General features: G+C 50.4%; 1 protein-coding gene across 1 annotated transcript; it reads left to right on the top strand.

The window, feature by feature from the left end:
• Positions 1–891: 891 nt before the first annotated feature.
• mrpl12 (mitochondrial ribosomal protein L12) lies at positions 892–17,910 on the top strand. The gene is made up of 5 exons (XM_072242631.1): positions 892–1,022; positions 7,722–7,908; positions 10,474–10,548; positions 11,442–11,579; positions 13,821–17,910. The coding sequence occupies exons 1-5, from the start codon at positions 967–969 to the stop codon at positions 13,935–13,937; spliced, it is 573 nt and encodes a 190-aa protein (XP_072098732.1). The 5' UTR covers positions 892–966; the 3' UTR covers positions 13,938–17,910.
• The last annotated feature ends 1,571 nt before the right edge of the window (positions 17,911–19,481 follow it).

A 19,481-nucleotide genomic window follows, 5' to 3' on the forward strand; every position in this document is an offset into this window, starting at 1 on the left:
GACAAAAACAGCTTCCAGCTTTGTACCAGGAACATGCTGGCATTGTACACGAGTGGTAGCCACAGAGTGCGGTTACAGCTGTCTCAGTATTGTAAACCTGTTGCAGTCTGGGACCATGATGGTGTGTGTTGAGGCGTTGTGAAAGTTCCTCCTTCTGTTCATCATACCACCTATCCACCTTTCAGAATCGTACACGAGTGGGCCCTATACACCCACCATGTCTATCCTAACTGCAAACATAAATCACGTCAATACAAATCTTATTTGCCTACATTAGGCCCATATCCCTCTACACCCTATCTGTCCTAAGTACCATTCCGAATGTTTTTTAGATGCTGTAATTGTACTTGCCTCGACCACTTCCCCCGCAGCTCGTAACGTATGCCCACCACACTTTATCGGGTGTCAGGGTCAGGGGCAGCAGGCAGGGGAATGGACTTGATCGAATGCAGTGGGGCAGCCTCGATGGGGTTTAATGGTCTCATTTCTCACCTAAAGCACTGTACTCTCTAGTTCTAGGCTTTCCTGCCCCAGGGTTAAATTCCAATTATCATAATTGTGTAAAGCTCTCGAAGGTTGCCCCTCAGCCTCCTAGACCGAGGGCCGATCCAATTTCTCCTCATTTCTGCTTCCCTCCGCTCCCAGGTAACCACATCCTTCCCGTAGTAACGGTGTCACAAACACAACGAGAAAATGCTGGGAATCCAAAGCAACACACACCAAAAGCTGGAGGAGCTCGGCAGGCTAAGGAGAGAGTAAATAGTAGATGTTTTAGGCCGAGACCCGAGCATGGTTGATTAATACCCAGTTTGATTGTTATTTTGCACATTGTCTTCACTTCCGCATCGGCCAGCTTCCGGGTTGTTGTCAATAAAGTTTTGTTGACGAGCGGCGGCGCGCTGCCTGCCGGGTAGGTGAGGCGCTGGAGGTCACCGGTGCACGTGCCGCCCGCCGCCCGCCGGGGAGATGTTCGCCGCCCTGGGGAGAGTGTCCGGCTCCGGGCCCGTCCGGGGAGCGCTCAGGTACCGGGGAGTATGTCTGGGCCCGTCCGCCTTCTGATCGGCTACCTAGGGGCTGTGTGTGTGGGCCCGTCCGGGAACTCTGTGCCCGGCCTGTCCGGAGCTGCTCAGTCACCGGGCTGAGGCTGAGGTACCGGGAGAATATCCGACGGTGGGGGTGGGCCCCGGCCGCGGGGCGCTCCGGGACCGGGATAGAGGGTCAGCGGCAGGCCCAAGAGCCCGGGAAAGTGATCGAGATCCTTTACCCACAGCGGGGCCGGTCCCGGCGGCGCCCGACCCTCCAGTACCGCCTTCTCCTTCAAATCCGTCTCCACTGGCTTCACGGGAACACGGTGGGGTGGAGGACGTCCCCCCCCCCCGGGTCTCCCTCCTCCCGCCTCTCCCCACGTCCCCCCCCCCCCGGGTCTCCCTCCTCCCCCCCCCGGGTCTCCCTCCTCCCCCCACGTCCCCCCCCCGGGTCTCCCTCCTCCCCCCACGTCCCCCCCCCACCCGGGTCTCCCGCCTCTCCCCACGTCCCCCCCCCCACCCCGAGTCTCCCTCCTCCCGCCTCTCCCTACGTCCCCCCCCCCCAGGTCTCTCCCCACGTCCCCCCCCCCCCGGGTCTCCCTCCTCCCCCCCCCGGGTCTCCCGCCTCTCCCCACGTCCCCCCCCCGGGTCTCCCTCCTCCCCCCACGTCCCCCCCCCCGGGTCTCCCTCCTCCCCCCACGTCCCCCCCCCCCGGGTCTCCCTCCTCCCGCCTCTCCCCACGTCCCCCCCCCCAGGTCTCTCTCCTCACGTCCCCCCCCCCCCCGGGTCTCCCGCCTCTCCCCACGTCCCCCCCCCCACCCCGGGTCTCCCTCCTCCCGCCTCTCCCCACGTCCCCCCCCCCAGGTCTCTCCCCACGTCCCCCCCCCCGGGTCTCCCGCCTCTCCCCACGTCCCCCACCCCCACCCCGGGTCTCCCTCCTCCCGCCTCTCCCCACGTCCCCCCCCCCCGGGTCTCCCTCCTCCCGCCTCTCCCCACGTCCCCCCCCCCACCCCGGGTCTCCCTCCTCCCGCCTCTCCCCACGTCCCCCCCCCACCCCGGGTCTCCCTCCTCCCGCCTCTCCCCACGTCCCCCCCCCCAGGTCTCTCTCCCCACGTCCCCTCCCCCCGGGTCTCCCTCCTCCCCCCCCCCGGGTCTCCCTCTTCCCGCCTCTCCCCACGTCCCCCCCCCCCCGGGTCTCCCTCCTCCCGCCTCTCCCCACGTCCCCCCCCCCACCCCGGGTCTCCCTCCTCCCGCCTCTCCCCACGTCCCCCTCCCCCGGGTCTCCCTCCTCCCGCCTCTCCCCACGTCCCCCCCCCCCGGGTCTCCCTCCTCCCGCCTCTCCCCACGTCCCCCCCCCCCACCCCGGGTCTCCCTCCTCCCGCCTCTCCCCACGTCCCCCCCCCCCCCGGGTCTCCCGCCTCTCCCCACGTCCCCCCCCCCCGGGTCTCCCTCCTCCCGCCTCTCCCCACGTCCCCCCCCCCACCCCGGGTCTCCCTCCTCCCGCCTCTCCCCACGTCCCCCCCCCCGGGTCTCCCTCCTCCCGCCTCTCCCCACGTCCCCCTCCCCCGGGTCTCCCTCCTCCCGCCTCTCCCCACGTCCCCCCCCCCCGGGTCTCCCTCCTCCCGCCTCTCCCCACGTCCCCCCCCCCCCCCGGGTCTCCCTCCTCTCCCCACGTCCCCCCTCCGGGTCTCCCTCCTCCCGCCTCTCCCCACGTCCCCCTCCCCCGGGTCTCCATCCTCCCGCCTCTCCCCACGTCTCCCCCCCCCCCCCGGGTCTCCCTCCTCCCGCCTCTCCCCACGTCCCCCCCCCCCCCCGGGTCTCCCTCCTCCCGCTTCTCCCCATGTCCCCCCCCCCCGGGTCTCCCTCCTCCCACCTCTCCCCACGTCCCCCCCCCCCCCGGGTCTCCCTCCTCCCGCCTCTCCCCACGTCCCCCCCCCCACCCCGGGTCTCCCTCCTCCCGCCTCTCCCCACGTCCCTCCCCCTGGGTCTCCCTCCTCCCGCCTCTCCCCACGTCCCCCCCCCTGTGTCTCCCTCTTCCCGCCTCTCCCCACGCCCCCCCGTGTCTCCCTCCTCCCGCCTCTCCCCACGTCCCCCTTTCTCCCCACCCCTCCCGGGCTTTGCGTCCCTGAGTTTACTCTCCCATCACCAGAGGTTGCCTTTCGGAATACTGACCCTCTGCTGCTGTTACTGCCGCTCACAGAGAGGTACAGCGCCGAAACGGGCCCTTTGGCCCATCCAGTCTATGCCGAAAGCATTTAAACTGCCTGCTCCCATCGACCTGGACCACAACCCCCGATACCCCTCCCATCCATGTACCTGTCCAAACTTCTCCTAAACAGTGAAATCGAGCTCGCATGCACCACTTGTGCTGGCAACTCAGTCCACACCCTCACCACCCTCTGAGTGAAGTTTCGCCTTTCACCCTTCACCCCATGACTTCTGGTTGTAATCCCACCCAATCCTAGTGGAAAAAGTGTGTTTCATTTACCCTATCTATTACCCCTCATAATTTTGTTATACCTCTATCAAATCTCCTCTCAATCTTTTGCATTCTAAGGAATGAAGTCCTAACCTATTCAGTCCTTCCTTATAACTCAGGTCTTCCAGACCCGGCAACATCCTTGTAAATTTTCTCTGTACTCTTTCAATCTTATTTACATCCTTCCAGTAGGTAGGTGATCAAAACTGCTCACACAATACTCTAAATTAGGCCTCACCATCACCTTGTACAATTTCAGTATCCCTTTTCCTGTACTCAGTACATTGATTTATGAAGGCCAATGTGCCAAAAGCTTATCCACCTGTGATGTCACTTTCACCAAATTATGAGCCAGATCCCTTTGTTCTTCCACACTCCTCAGTGCCCACTGTTCACCGTGCAAGACCTACCCTGGTTGGTCCTACGGAGGTGCGACACCTCTCTATCTTTCCACCTGATGCAAGCCATGATTGTCTTCCTCACTGTCCACTATGATATTTTGGGAAGAATTCTTTTTAAAAAACGGCAAGTGCTGGAAATCGGAAATAAAATAAGAAACTACTAGAAGTACTCAGGTCTAACAGCGTCTCAGGATTAGCTTTAATATGTGAAATTTGTTTTGCGGCAGCGGTACATAATACAAGAAAACAATATGTTGCAGTAAGTATATATAAAAACTAAATTAAATAGTATTAAAAAGAACAAAAAATAGGGAGGTAGTGTTCAGGGTTCATTGGCTATTCAGCAGTCTGCTGACAGAGGGGAAGAAGCTCTTGCTGAAACATTGACTGTGTCTTCAAGCTCCTGTACATCTTCCCTGATGATGATAGCAACAGGCCACGTGATCCTTGATGATGGATGCGGCCTGTTTGAAGGTGCCCTCGCTGCTGGGGAGGCTGGTGCCAATGGCTGAGTTTGCAACTTCTTGCAGTTTTTTTCGATCCTTTGCAGTGGACCTTCTGTACCAGACAGTGATGCCTCCACTTAGAATGCTCTCCACGGTACATCTGTTGAAATTTGCGAGTGTCTTTTGTGACATACAAAGTCCTCATGAAATAAAGCCACTGTCTTTGTATGCACATCAGTATGTTGTGTCCAGGATAGATCTTCAGAGATGTTGACACCTGGGAACTTGGAGCCGCTCACCCTTTCCACTGCTGATCTCTCGATGAGGGCTAGTGTGTCTTCCCTCGACTTCCCCTTCCCAAAGTCCACTATGAATTCCGTGGTCTTACTGATGTTGAGTGCAATATTGTTGTGTCAGCACTCAACCAGCTGATGTAACTCACTCCTGTACACCTCCTCGTCACCGTCTGAAATTCTGCCAGCAACAGTTTTGTAATTGGCAAATTCATAGTTGCTGTTTGAGCAGTGAGGTGCACCAGTGTTGATGGTCAGCGAGAAAGAGACATTTCTGATCCACGCAGGCTATCGTCTCCTGGTGAGAAGTCAAGGATCTGTTTGCAGAGGGAAGTACAGAGGCCCAGGTTTTAGAGTTTGTTGATTAGAACTGAGGGTATGATTGTGTTTAGTGCTGAGCTGTAGTCAGTACACAGCAGCCTGACGTAGCAACTGCTGTTGTTCGGAGGATCCAAGGCCAAACGGAGAGCCAGTGAGGTTGCATCTACTGTGGGCCCATTTTGGTTCCAGGTCCAGTGGGGTTGCATCTACTGTTGGCCCATTGTGGTTCCAGGTCCAGTGGGGTTGCATCTACTGTGGGCCCATTGCGGTTCCAGGTCCAGTGAGGTTGCATCTACTGTTGGCCCATTGCGGTTCCAGGTGCTTGCTGGAGCTGATTCTGGCCATGACCAGTCTCTCAAAGCATTTCATCACACAGATGTGAGTGTCACTGTGAGATGGTCGTTGAGGCAATTCACCCTGCTCTTGGGCACTGGTATAATTGACACCCTTTTGAAGCAAATGGGAACTTACGACTGCAACAGAGAGAGTTTGAAGATGTCCTTGAACAATCCTACCGGTTGGTGGCACAGGTTTCCGGTGCCCTACCAGCTGCACCATCAGCACCTGGCGCCTTGTGAGGCTTCACCCTCCTGAAAGATGTCCTGACGTCGACCTCCAAGCCAGAGTTTACAGGGTCACTAGATGGTGCAGGGATTCACACAGGTGTAGTTTCATTCTCCCTTTCAAAGTGAGTGTAAGAGGCAATGATTTCATCTGGGAATGAAGCATCACAACCATTGACGATGTTAGATTTCCTTTGTTGGAAGTAATGGCCTGCTGGAGCTGATGTGCATCTGATTCCATCTCTATCCCCAATTGGAATTGTTTTGTCACTCATGGCCTTCTGTGGATCTTATCTGGACTTCTTGCATAGTGCTAGACCTCCAGTCTGGGATGCCACATATCTAGCCCTCGGCAGATGATGAATCTCCTGGTTCATCCATGGCTTTTGGTTTGGGTATGTATGGTATGTTCTCAAAGGCCAACATTTGTCCACACAGGTCTTAATGAAGTCGGTGACAACTGTGTCATATTCATTCAGATTGGAAGATGAATCCCTGACTATTGTCCAGTCCTCTGACTCAAAGCTGTCCTGTAAGCGCTCCTCCACTTTCCTCGACCAGACCTTCTTGGTCCTCACCACTAGTGCTGTAGTCTTTAGCCTCTGCCTGTATGCTGGGAGTAGAAATACAGCCAGGTGATCGGACTTTCCAAAGTGTGGCAATGGGATGTCATGGTAAGCGTTCTTGATTGTGGCGTAACAGTGGTCAAGTGTGTTGACTCCTTTGTTTCCACGGGTGGTAGTTATTGAAGTTGGCCTGGTTGAAATTCCCCACAATGATAGAGAACGCACCCGATTCCACAACTCCATCCCTGTGGATCCCGGTGTTCAGCTCCTCCAGTGCCTGCCTGACGCTGACCTGAGATAGAATGAACACCGTTACCAGGATGGTGGCAGAAAACTCCCTCAGCCAATTAAACGGAAGATATCTGACTGTTAGATATCCCAGATTGGGTAAGCAGGACTGAGACAGAACGGGCACATCTGTGCACCACAATGAGTTAATCATGAAACATACTGTGCCTCCTCTATATTTAAAAGACTGAGCTGTTCTGTCTTTGCAGAGAATGCTGAAGCCATCGGGCTGCAACGCTGCATCTGAAGTAGGGGTGGCGAGCTATTTTTCCGTAAAGTACATTGCCGTCTGTGATGTTGCTCTGGTCCTGCAATCTTGATCTGAGATCTCCAGTCGGACTGTACGTTTGCCATCTTTGAAAATATTTTGGGTTGAGGGCCCTTTGACGTTTCTCAGTCACAATGGCCACAGTAAGTCTACAGCGGATGTGATTTCACTGGCTGTCCGCTCAACCTTGGATCACTTAGACAATGGGAATACCTACGTCAGGCTGCTGTTTATTGACTACAGATCAACATTCAACACAATCGTACCCTCAGTCCTAATTAAAATTCCAAAAGCTGGCCTCTGTACCACCTTCTGAAACTGCTTCCTTGACTTCTTTGCTAGGAGACCACAATGAGTGTGGATAGGAAATAACATCTCCTCCTCACTGACGATCAACATCGGCGCACATCAGGGATGCGTGCTTAGGCCACTGCTCCACGCCCTCTATGCCCACGACTCTGGATAGGAACAGCTCAAACGCCATCTATACATTTCCCTATGCCTCAACTATTGTTGGCAGAATTTTGGATGGTGACAAGGAGACATACAGGAGTGCAATAGATCAGCTAGTTGAGTGGTGTTGCAGCAATGACTTTGCACTCAATGTCAGTAAGACCAAGGAATTGATTGTGGACTTCAGGAAGGAGAATTCGAGGGAACATACACCGGTCCTGATCAGGGGATCAGAAGTGGAAAGGGTTCCTGGGTGTCAACATCTCTGAGGATCTGTCTGTCTGTCCTGGGCTGAAAGAATCGTCCACATCATACGACATGCACATAACAGACAAGTGACTACTATGATACTACAATACTACAGTATCTATTGTACTGCTGCAAAACAAAATTCACGACATATTCCGGTGATGCTAAACCTGATTCTGATATAGTGTCTGGAACCTGAAACTTTGTCTTTCCTTACATGCTGCCTGACCTGAGTTTTTCCAACGTTGGCTGATTTTGTTTTCAGAATTGCTCTTCCTGTAGGAAACAGTGGCTGCAGAGACACCTTCGATCTCCCTGACCTCCGGTATTCCCAAGTCAACAAGCTGTTTCTGTCCGATCTTTTGACAGGCGAGAGCTGCAAACTTTCTGTGCCCGGCGAGCGCTGAGGACCAGTGGTTGCAAGCGGGATGATACCCTGGCAACGCCACCCCTCGACAACGCTCCCAGGGAGTACTCACCAAAGATAAAACAACTGGTACACGAGATATCAGGTCTGACGCTCCTTGAGATCTCTGACCTCAACGATCTGCTAAAGGTATGTCCTGCCTGACGGGCACCCTCTGAACCTACCTTGCTAATCGGTCGTGTCCTCTGAATATGACACCAGTCAGGATCTAGCCCCATAGCGATGTAGCCTTCTCCCCATGTCCATGAGGCTGGAGAGGGTGATTTTAGATATAGATTCATAGCAATGTAGCCTTCTCCCCATGGTTTCCTCCGGGTGCTCTGGTTTCCTCCCACATTCCAAAGTAGGTGAATTGGTCAAATGGGTGTAACTGGGTGACGGAGCCTCGTACAGCACAGGAATGTGCTCTTCAGTCCACAGTGTTGTTCGAACTAATTAAGCTAACGACACCTAATCCCTTCTGCATCCACAGGGTCCATATCCGTTCAACCTCTGCATATTCATGTGCCTAGGAGTTTCCAAAATGTCTCTATCGTATCTGCCTCCACCGTCACCGCTGGCAGTGCGTTCCAGTACCAACCACTCTTTCACAGTGTATGACCATGCACTTTGATAAACGCAATAAAGGCACAGGCTATTTTCTAATCAGGAAACAGATTCATAAATTGGACTTGGGAGTCCTAGTGCAGGATTCCCATAAGGAAGGGTGAAGATTGAGTAGGCAATGTAAGCATTCATTTTGAGAGGACTAGAGTATTAAAGCGAGGAAGTAATGCTGAGGGTTTATGAGGCAACACACATCAAAGATGCTGGTGAACGCAGCAGGCCAGGCAGCATCTGTAGGAAGAGGTGCAGTCGACGTTTCAGGCCGAGACCCTTCGTCAGGACTAACAGGTTTATGAGGCAATGGTCAGGCTACATTTGCTGTATTGTGAGTAGTTTTGGGGCCCCTTGTTCAAGAAAAGATGCGCTGGCATTGGAGAGGGTCCAGAGGAAGTTCATGAGAACGATTGTGGGAATGAAGGGGTTGATGTATGAGGGGTGTTTGATGGCTCTAGGCCTGTACTTGTGGAGTTTAGAATGGGGGGGGGGGGTATCTCGCTGTAACCTATCGAATATTTATTTTTAAATTAATGAGACACAGCATGGAATAGACTCTTTGAGCCGCACAACCCAGCAATCCTCAACTTGACCCTAGCCTAATCACAGGACAATTTACATTAACAAATTGACCTACCAACCTGTGGGAGGAAACCAGGGCACCCGGAGGAAATCCACACAGCCACAAGGAGAACGTACAAACTGCTTACAGGCAGCAGCAGGAATTAGACCTGGGTCGCCTGTACTGTAAAGCGTTGTATTATCCACTACTCCACCACGTGAAATGCCCTGATAGAGTGGGTGTTTCTAATAGTGGGAGAGACTAGGACCAGAAGTTACAGCCGCAGAATAAAAGGACGTCCCTTTAGGTCAGAGAGGAGAGGAATTTCTTTAGCCAGAAGATGGTGAACCTGTGAACTCATTGCCACAGGCGGCACTGGAGGCCATGTCATTGGATACATTCAAAGCCAAAGTTGATAGATTCTTGATTAGTAAGAGTGTCAAAGGTTACAGGGAAAAGGCTTGAGAATTGGGTTGAGAGGATAATAAATCAGCCATGATGGGATAAATAGCCTAGTTCTACTTCTGTGTCTTACGGTCTTGGATCTGGAGATGGGCAGCTCTGCCCTCTCCCGTCCTGTTTCCAGTGCTGTGATGTATGACCATGCACTTTGGTAATCTAAATGTCCTTGAGAAGGTGATGAACTGGCTGCAGTCCCTGTGTGGATCTACCCCACAGTGCCATGAGGGAGGCATTTCCAGGATTCTGACCCAGTGAGGCACTGATAGAACAGTGATCTGTTTACAAGTCAGAAAGGTGTGTGGCTTGGACAGTGCTCTTCCCCTTGATCTTGCTGCCCTTGGCCTTCCGGCTGGTAGAGCTGATGGGTTTGAAAGGTCCAGCACACCCTGCAGCTGGTACACATTACCACCGCTGGGTGGGGGTGTGGGAGCTGGTACACGTTACCGTCGCTGGATGAGGTGTGGGAGCTGGTACACATTACCGCCGCTGGGTGGGGGTGTGGGAGCTGGTACACGTTACCATCGCTGGTGGGAGGTGGTACACATTACCATCGCTGGTGGGAGCTGGTACACATTACCATCGCTGGGTGGGGGTGTGGGAGCTGGTACACATTACCATCGCTGGTGGGAGCTGGTACACATTACCATCGCTGGGTGGGGGTGTGGGAGCTGGTACACATTACCATCGCTGGTGGGAGCTGGTACACATTACCATCGCTGGGTGGGGGTGTGGGAGCTGGTACACATTACCATCGCTGGTGGGAGCTGGTACACATTACCGTCGCTGGATGGGGGTGTGGGAGCTGGTACACATTACCGCCGCTGGGTGGGGGTGTGGGAGCTGGTACACGTTACCATCGCTGGTGGGAGGTGGTACACATTACCATCGCTGGGTGGGGGTGTGGGAGCTGGTACACATTACCGCTGCTGGGTGGGGTGCTACGACTCATACGCTGCTGGGATTCTTGGGTGTTGTTGAAGCTGTACTCATCAGACTTGCTGAGGTTGAGAGCATTGGTGGTTTCTGTGGAAATTGTGGTATCAATTAAAAATCACCTTCTTCCCCTACAGAAAACACTGAAGATTCAGGATGTTGGGATGATGCCGATGCCCGGAATGGTAGCAGCTGCTGCACCTGCCTCTCAGGTAAATCCCCAGTGGCCAGTAAGTTGCTTGTTGCCGGATTGACGTTGTTTGACTCTGATACAAGGCAGGCTGGAGTGTGGGGTCGGGCTGAGCTGCACTGGACAAAGGATTACTTCCACTGCCTGCTTTGAGCTGAATCTGCGCTCGATCCAACAGGCTGCTGCTGGCATTGCCCTTCAGTTCAAAAAGTTCAAAGTAAATTTTATTATTAAAATACATATATGTCACCATATAGAAACCTGGCATTCGTTATTGTGCTCATACTCAGCGAACCTATAGAATAGTAACTACAACAGGATCAATGAAAGGTAAACCAGACTGCAGAAGGCAACAAACTGTGCAAATGTAAATATAAATAAGTAGCAATAAATAACGAGAACACGAAATAAAGAGTCCTTAAAGAGAGATCTTTGGTTGTGGGAAACAGTTCAAGCATGGGCAGGTGAGTGTAGTTATCCCTTTTAGTTCAGGAGCCTGATGGTTGAGGGGTAGAAGCTGTTCTTGAAGCTGGTGGTGCGAATCCTGAGGCTCTTGTACCGTCTAGCTGATGGCAGCAGTGTGAAGAGAGCGTGGCCTGGGTGGTGGGATATCTGATGATGGATGCTGCTTTCCTGTGACAGCGTTTCATGTAGATGTGCTCAATGGTGAGGGAGGGGCCCGAATCCACTACCTTTTATATAAATTGGAAGTTCAACAATTATCTCTGGTCTGGGTAGAATTGTCTCAATTTATCGAGTAGATGTCATCCCTAAGCTAAAAGCAAGGTCTGGGCATTATAGCCTGTTGTTTAACTCCCTGTGTGGGAACACTCACCGGGATAATTCGGTGTTTGGCGGTTGCCCCATCTCTTCCTTCTCACTCTCACCGATCTCTCTGTTGCCCTGTTTCTTCAGGATATTGAGGATGAAGCCATCCCAGCCAAGAAGGAGAAAACCCAATTCACAGTGAAGCTGGTGGAATTCAAGGCGGCCGACAAAGTGAAACTGATCAAGGAAGTGAAGAACTGTATTTCGGGGCTGAACCTTGTGCAGGTGAGACGGGCTGGAGGAGGGAGCAGTGGCAATTTCCATGGGGCAGGCTTCTCGGCATTCAGGACAAGACACAATGGGCAGCACTCTTATCTCCGGTTGAGTCCCGGGCAGGCAAGTTCGTACAGCCAGCGTAGGCTGCTACTGCAGTGGAGTACTGAGAGAGTGCTGCTCTGTCAGAAGTGTGCCCCCGAGCCCCCTCCTGCCCAGGGTGCCCCTGAGATCCCTCCTGCTCTTTCAGGCAGTCACTCAATCTCATTTCACTGGTTTGAAGAAAATGATCGTCATTTATAGATCATAGAACATTACAGCACATTACAGGCCCTAATGCCCACAACGTTTTTCTGACCCTTTTAGCCTACTCCAAGATCAATCTAACCCTTCCCTCCCACATAGCTCTCCATTTTACTATCATCCATGTGCCTATGTAAGAATTTTGTAGGTGCCCCTAATATATGTGCCTCTACCACTGATCTGCCAGGGCATTCCATTCTCTGTGTAAAAGTCTTAGTTTGACATCACCCCTGTACTTTCCTCCAATCACATTAAAATTATGCCCCCTTGTATTAGTCATTTTCATCATGGGAATATGTCTCTTGTCTGTCCACTCCATCTATGCCACTTGTCAAATCACCTCCCATCCTCTTTCACTCCAAAGAGAAAAATCTGAATTTGCTCAACTTTTCCTCATAGGATATGCTCTCCAATCCAGGCAGCATCCTGGTAAATCTCCCTTGCCCTCTCTAAAGCTTCCATGTCTGTGGAACAGTGACTGTATTCCCAAAGTATTTAATTACATGGACAGCTCTGAGCCATCCTGACCAAAAAAGTTGCATTTAAATAATGGCCCTGTATGATGCATTTGTGTGGTTGGTGTCTGAACAGGTTAGCTGCATGCTGCCCAGTGTATTGGGCCCATTTGCAAGGCTAGTATCTGCGCTCTGTTCTGTATGCGCAGAGCAAGAATGACAGCAGGTAGTAGACTCAGTAGTTTTTACTGAGTCGCGTCAGCCACTCTCAATGCCAGAGTGTGGGAGCGACGAACTGGGCAAAAAAACCTGCAGATTACAAAGTCTGTGCGAAAAGAGAGACCCTTCCACATGTAGGAGGCCCAGTCGATTCACTGCACGATCTTTCGGCTGCTGCACACTTGCCACATATTCACAATCAATCTGATACATTTCAAACTGCCTCAATAGGAATAATAATGACTTTATTTACAGAGCACTTTTCAAAATAGGTTTTGTGCTGGCATTTAAAATTGTCAACTGGGTCAACAGCTTTTTCCAGCATTGAGTTCCACAGTTCAGGAGTGTAGTTCAAAAAAACTGACCTGCCAACTATCTTCTGAGGGAGATTGTTTAAATTTAAGAGACCAGAGAGCTCGAGCAGGATTATAAAATGAAAGCTACTCTGATGTATTCAGGTCCCAGACCATTGAGAGCTTTAACAACAATAAAATCAATTCTAAAGGATACACAAATCTAATGTGGAGTTTGTACGGGAGTGATACATTCCCTCTTGTTGGTTTTGCTTAAAAGTCTAGCAGTGGTGGTCTGAATCAGCTGAAGTCAGTGCTTTGGGTCTGTTTGCAGGGTTGGTATCTGTACACACTGCCTGTGCGATACACATCTTCCTAGCCATGCTGGTTGAGTGGGCTGTTGTGCACGTTCAGGGTGAATACACTGATATTCCAGCGCCGAGTAGCACCAGCCTGTGTCTGTTCTACACCATAAGTGGGGAGTGGGAAGGTGCTGTACCGTGACTGTGTTTGCCGGCACTTCAGCATGCTGTGGAGCAGCACGGTAGCGTAGCAGTTAGCACAGTGCTTTACAGCGCTAACTGTAAGATCAGGGTCCAATTCCTTCTGCTGCCTGTAAGGAGATTGTACGTTCTGCCCAAAACCACATGGGTTTCCTCCGAGTGCTCCTGTTTCCTTCCAAAGTCCAAAGCTGCAAGTTGTGGGCATCCTTTGTCGGTGCCAGAGGCTCGGCGACACTTGCAGACTGCCCCTTGCACAATCCTCACTGATTAGACGCCAACAACACATTTCACTTTTATGTTTAGAAGTACATGTGACAATGCTAACTGAAAATCTAAATTTCATCTACTTGCCCGCTGTACCTGAATGCACACATCAGACTGGGTAGCCCTGGCCTAGGGCTTGACTGGGAGTTTTCCCCGTGGCTGGGGATCTGCCCGGGAGGTAAGCAGCAGATAATGTTGTGTCCTTCTGTTTCTCAGGCCAAGAAGCTGGTGGAGTCGCTGCCTCAGGAGATGAAGGCCAACGTCTCGAAGGACGAAGCAGAGAAGTTAAAAGCTGCCCTCGAGGCAGCAGGAGGAACTGTGCAGATAGAATAAATCCCTGACTCCTGCCGTGGCCTGGCCTAGAAGATAAAGTAGAGTCCAATGAAAAGGCCTCTGGGCTGGGGGGCCAATTGGTGTCACAGCTGCTGGACTGCATCCTCAGACTTTTGAGTAGACAGTGGGGAGTACAGTTCGACCAAGATGTTATTTGTATGAATGTCTACATATCATGATTTTGTAACACTTCCAAAGTGGTAGAGGGTGCAGGTAGGAAAGATGCCAATACTGTAAATATCTGTCGTGTACAGAGCCCATCCTGGGCGCAGCCCTCCAGATCTGTGTTGTTTGTCACTTCCATTCATATTAAATGAAAGGAAAAGGGGGACCGTTTACAATATTCTAAAGCTGCCTGCATTTGGTGAATCAGAATCGGTTTATTATCGCTGACATATGTGGTGAAATCTGCTGTTTTGCAGCAGCAGTACATTAAAAGAAACAAATTATAAATTACAGTAAGAAACGTATAAAATGAATTTTAAAAAGTTGTGTAAAACGGGAGCAAACGTAGTGAGGTAGTGTTCCTGGGCTGGTTCATCGTCCGTTCAGCGGAGGTGTGTGCCTTCAGGCTCGATGTCCCACCATTGAAGCTGTTGCTTTGGACTGCGGGCTATCACTTCACTCTGCTGATGACGTCTGCCTCACGTGAAAGTGAACAGGGCTGAGAGCAGACTCGATGGCGGTTTATGCGATGGTGCAGTGCGGGTTTCCACGGTACAGGGGTAGGGATAAGGCACTGGACTGTGCAGTGGAAAACCTGGTGTACTATAAGATGTGGGAACAGAATTAGGCCATTTGGCCTGTCAAGTCTGCCATTTTTATCATGGCTGGTTTACTTTCCCCCTCAGTCCCATTCTCCTGCCTTCTCCCCATAAATTTTGACACCCTTGCTAATAAAAAACCTATTAACCTCCACCTTAAATACACCCAATGACTTGGCCTCCACAATGACCTGTGGTAATGAATTCTCTGGCTGAAGAAATTCCTCCTTGTCTCTGTTTTAAAGGGACATTCTTGTACTCAGAGGCTGTACCATCTGGTCTTAGAACTCCCTACTATTTGAAACAACATCTCCATATCCACTCTGTCTAGTCCTTTCAACATTCAAAGGGTCTCATTGCCTCTGATCAATCATCACCTCCAAAGAAAACTGCGCAAAATTTACAACACACAGACTCTTTAACTCATCACACCTGTGTCAGCTGAAAAAGCACAACCAAGCACACATCACCCATCAACCTTTAATATCCCTCTCAGCCCCATTCTCCTGCCTTCTTCCCATTACCTTTGAAGCCCTGACTAATCACGAACCTATCAACCTCTGCTTTAAATGTACCCAATGACCTGTCCTCCACAGCCATCGGTGGCAGAGAGTTCCACAGATACACCACCTTCTGGCTGAAGAAATCCTTCCAGCCCCAAAACTGTGGTTCTTCTGCCATGAATACAAATTAATCTTGTATCCCTTATCACTACAATATTTAAATAGACTGGAGTAACTAGTTTAAGCTTTGGCCTGAAACACTTCATCAGGGCCATTTCCAATCCTGATCGAAGGTCTTGGCCCAAAACACCCAATGTTTACTCACTACCATAGATACTGCCTGATCTGCTGAGCTCTTCCAGCATTTTATGTGTGTTGTTCCAAGATTTCCAGTATCTGCAGAATCTCGTGCATTTAATATTTAAATAGATATACTGCATCTAATTAAAGTTTAACCAGGCACCACCCCAGATATTCCAAATGCTAACTGCACCCTATGCTATAAATATTTTCCTTGTCTTGTATTCGGCAAAGGCAAACTGGGTAAATCACAGGGATCTTGGAAGCGTTGATGTACAGAGAGACCTTGGGGTGCAAGTCTATAGCTCTCACTGGCCAAGGGCAGTGAGCCAGACAGCTGCTACAGTATGCTTGTCTTCATCGCTGGGGCATTGCGTGTAAGGATTGGGAGATCATACTGTGCCTGCTCAGAATGTTGGTTGCAGTGCATTTGGAGCATTGTGCACGGTTCTGGTTGCCACAGGAAGGGTGTCATAGCATTAGAGAATGCAAAAGGGACTCACAGGATGTTACCTGGAATGAAGAGCTTTATTTGATGAGGGGTTGCTGTAATCTTTGATGCCCTGACTAATCAAGAACCTATCAACCTCTGCTTTAAATGTTCCCAGTGACTTGGCCTCCACAGTTGTTTGAGGCAACGAATTGCACAGGTTTGCCTCTCAGAATTCCTACTCGTTGGTTTTAAAGTTATGTCCTTGTATTCTGAGGCTGCCCCCTGGTCTCAGACTCCCCCACTATAGGAAACTCCCCCTGCACACCCTCTCTGTTTAGGCCCTTCAATATTCGTTAGGTTTCAATGAGATCCCTTCATTTTTCTAAACTCCAGGGGGTACAAGCCCAGAGCCATCACAGATATAGGCTGTGTTATTCTCAGTAGAATATTGGAGAAGAGTGGTTTTACAGACGTTCACAAATAATGAATGACATAGATAGGATAGTTAAAATCTTTTTCCCAGAGCAGGGAGTCTAGAAGGGGTACAAATTTATGATGAGGGGAGAAATTTAAAGGCGATTTAGAAGTAAGTTTTTCTGTTTAGGTTGGAACAGGCTTTTAAAAGTGGTACGGACAGGAAGGTTCTTCTCTAAATATCTTCCATCTTGTGGTGGTGGAGAGGCTTGTGAGATCCCGAGAGTAATGCTAATTGGAGTTTAGCTCCTGGTAGGGTCACCCGTGGCAGTAAGGTCAAGGGGGAGGGTCCATTCAGTGTGATCGGACCAAGACCCATGGTGGAGCTGGCGGAAGATGATGACACATCACAACGGCCGTGAGGGGTCTGCAGTCATCTTGCTCCCACTGTCGCTGGGCCCTGACCCCCGATCTGTCAAGGGCCGTGTGGTGGCCGCCCGTGCATCAGAGTTACACACGTCTTCTCTGTTAAGGAGATCATAACCCTTTAGGAGGACATCATGCTCGACTCGAGTGATCACATTAATACTGTGGACAGGTGCAGGTATTTGAACAAACCTCATGCAGGCAGTATCAGAGCTCAGGAACAAAGCTGAGGTTTTAACCAGGGAGCCAACCAAGCCGAAATCTCTCAAGTGAAACTTGCATCTGGTTTTTGACGGTGATTTTTATCAAATGTCAGGCGAGTAACCAGAAAGGATGGACAGAAATCGCTGTGTCCTCAGCATCGGTGGTGCAGGGGTAGTGACCTCGCCTGCCATGTGGGTACTCCAAGGGTTCAATTCCCAGCTGGTGCTGTACTCCTGAGATTGGAGATGTCCGGTGACCTCTCTCTTTGCGGCCCCACCATAGGACTTTGTACCTTCGTCCCATGACCACGTGGGTTTCCTCGCACAGTTCAAAGACGTACAGTTAGGGTTAGTCATTTGTGGGCATGCTATGTTGGTGCTGGAAGTGTGGCGATACCCACGGGCTGTCCCAGCACAATCCTCGGACTGTTGGTGGACACAGGTGACACATTCCACTGTATGTTCAGAGTACACGTGACAAATAAAACTCACCTTTAGCATGTATCACCAGAGCTATAGACGATGAGTCATTAAATCATTTTTTTGATATCTCAGCAGAGGTTTTGATCTGGGGAGATTAGTTAATTCATTGTTAGTTATTATTCTGAAACAAGGATAAATATTTCCAAAATTACCAGGTGTCCCAGGATTTAAAGTAAAATTTGATTTATTGTCATATGCAAACGTGCATATATGTACAGGTGCAATGAAAAACTTAATTACATCAGCATTACAGACACATGCAATCAGCCACACAACGTTCACAAGAAAAATGAACAAAAATTGTAGACAATTGTTACAAGAACACAGTTAGAACTAAGAAATAATATCCATTGTAGTCCAAGGTGATCGTAGTGCTGCTGTAATGAATTGACTTTATTACTTGCATCTTTCATATACTGTACCTGAGGAGTAAAGATCTTTACGTTACGCCTCTGTCTAAGTGTGCAATTTATGGCAGTTTATAATGAATAGTATGTACAACAGGACAGTCATCATAACATAGAAATACTGTTGTATCAGCATGAGTTAATCAGACTGATGGCCTGGTGGAAGAAGTTGTCCCGGAGCCTGGTGGTCCTGGCTTTTATGTTGCGGTACCGTTTCCCGGATGGTAGCAGCTGGAACAGTTTGTTCAAGAACTGAATGGTTTGAAGGGAAATTGCTGTTCCTCAACCTGGTCGTGTGGGACTTCAGGCTTCTGCACCTCCAGTTTGATGAGAGCTGTGCGAAGATTGCACGGCCCAGATGGTGCGGATCTTTGACGATGGATGCTGCCTTCTTGAGACAGCCCTTGTAGATACTAGTGATGTGCCTGTGATGTACAAGGGCTGAGTCCAATACTCTGCATCTTACATTTCTTGGAAAGTAGTTTAGTAATTCTAAGACGTGGCACACATTCTCCTAATTTAAAACGTAAATTACTTCTGTTTGACCTTGAAGAGGGAAGGACTTGAAACCAAAGAGTAGCCACAGAGAGCAGCATCCATTATTAAGGACCCCCAGCACCCAGGTCATGCCCTTTTCTTATTACCACAGGGAGGAGGTACAGGAGCAGAACAAGAATGTAAACTCAAAGAGAGGTACCAGCCTGTGAGTGAGAATGGGGGACTGAATGTTTAAGAATTTTGTGTGTGTGTACACACATACATTACAGGAGGATTTTGATCAGGATTGGCAAATGGCATTCAATTCAGTTCAGTGCAAAGTGTGGCATTTTGGACAGCCAAGCCAGGGTTGGATTTGTCCTCCCAAATCACTCTGTTCCACAACAACCCCCCCTCCCCCCCCCCCCCCCCCCGGGCCCAGCCATTCACCGTAGAAGTCCATAGTTTGCTGAAAGTGGTGTCACAGGTGGTCAAATCAAATCAAGTTTATTGTCTTTTAACTATATAATGTATATAGAAATGAGACGTTTCTCTGAACCAGAGTATAAAGCACAGTAGTACACATAACACAAATGGCACACAATAACTTAAGAAGATAAGGAGAAAATCAACAGATGAATCACACATAAATCCCAAACTAAAGTGCAATAATATTAAATATTGTACTGGAACAGATTAACCGGTGACACGTTGAATGTGATGTGGCAGTAAGCTGAGAATCCTAATGGCCAGATGGAAGAAATTGCTCCCCACCCTGACTGCTCTTGTCTTTATGCATCGGAGACTCCTGTCTGATGGTAGAAAGTCAAGGAGGAGGCTGGATGGATGGGTGGGATCCCTGATAATACCAAAGGCCTTGTGTACACAGCGCTCCTGATAAATGTCCCCGATGGATGGTAGGAAGACCCCTATGGTTCTCTCAGTCCTTTGTAGGGACTTCTCTGGTCCAGTGCTTGATTCTCCCATATCAGATGGAGATGCAACTTGTCAGGATGCTCTCAATGGTGTAAAACTCTGTTAAGATGGGGGGGGGGGGGCCTCAGTCTTCTTCGGAAGTAGAGACACTGCTGTGCCTTCTTGTTCAGGGAGGTGATGTTAAGGGATCGTCGAGGT

The sequence above is a fragment of the Mobula birostris genome, chromosome 24 (genome assembly GCF_030028105.1).
Source record: "Mobula birostris isolate sMobBir1 chromosome 24, sMobBir1.hap1, whole genome shotgun sequence".
In the NCBI taxonomy this organism is placed as follows: domain Eukaryota; kingdom Metazoa; phylum Chordata; class Chondrichthyes; order Myliobatiformes; family Myliobatidae; genus Mobula; species Mobula birostris.

What these genes read in the sequence shown, in the direction of transcription:
- mrpl12 (XM_072242631.1), top strand. Translation starts at nt 967, where the DNA reads ATGTTCGCCGCCCTGGGGAGAGTGTCCGGCTCCGGGCCCGTCCGGGGA. An exon ending in ACCTCAACGATCTGCTAAAG is followed by an intron (nt 7,909 to 10,473) that starts GTATGTCCTGCC and finishes CTTCCCCTACAG; the next exon opens with AAAACACTGAAGATTCAGGA. An exon ending in CGGGGCTGAACCTTGTGCAG is followed by an intron (nt 11,580 to 13,820) that starts GTGAGACGGGCT and finishes TCTGTTTCTCAG; the next exon opens with GCCAAGAAGCTGGTGGAGTC.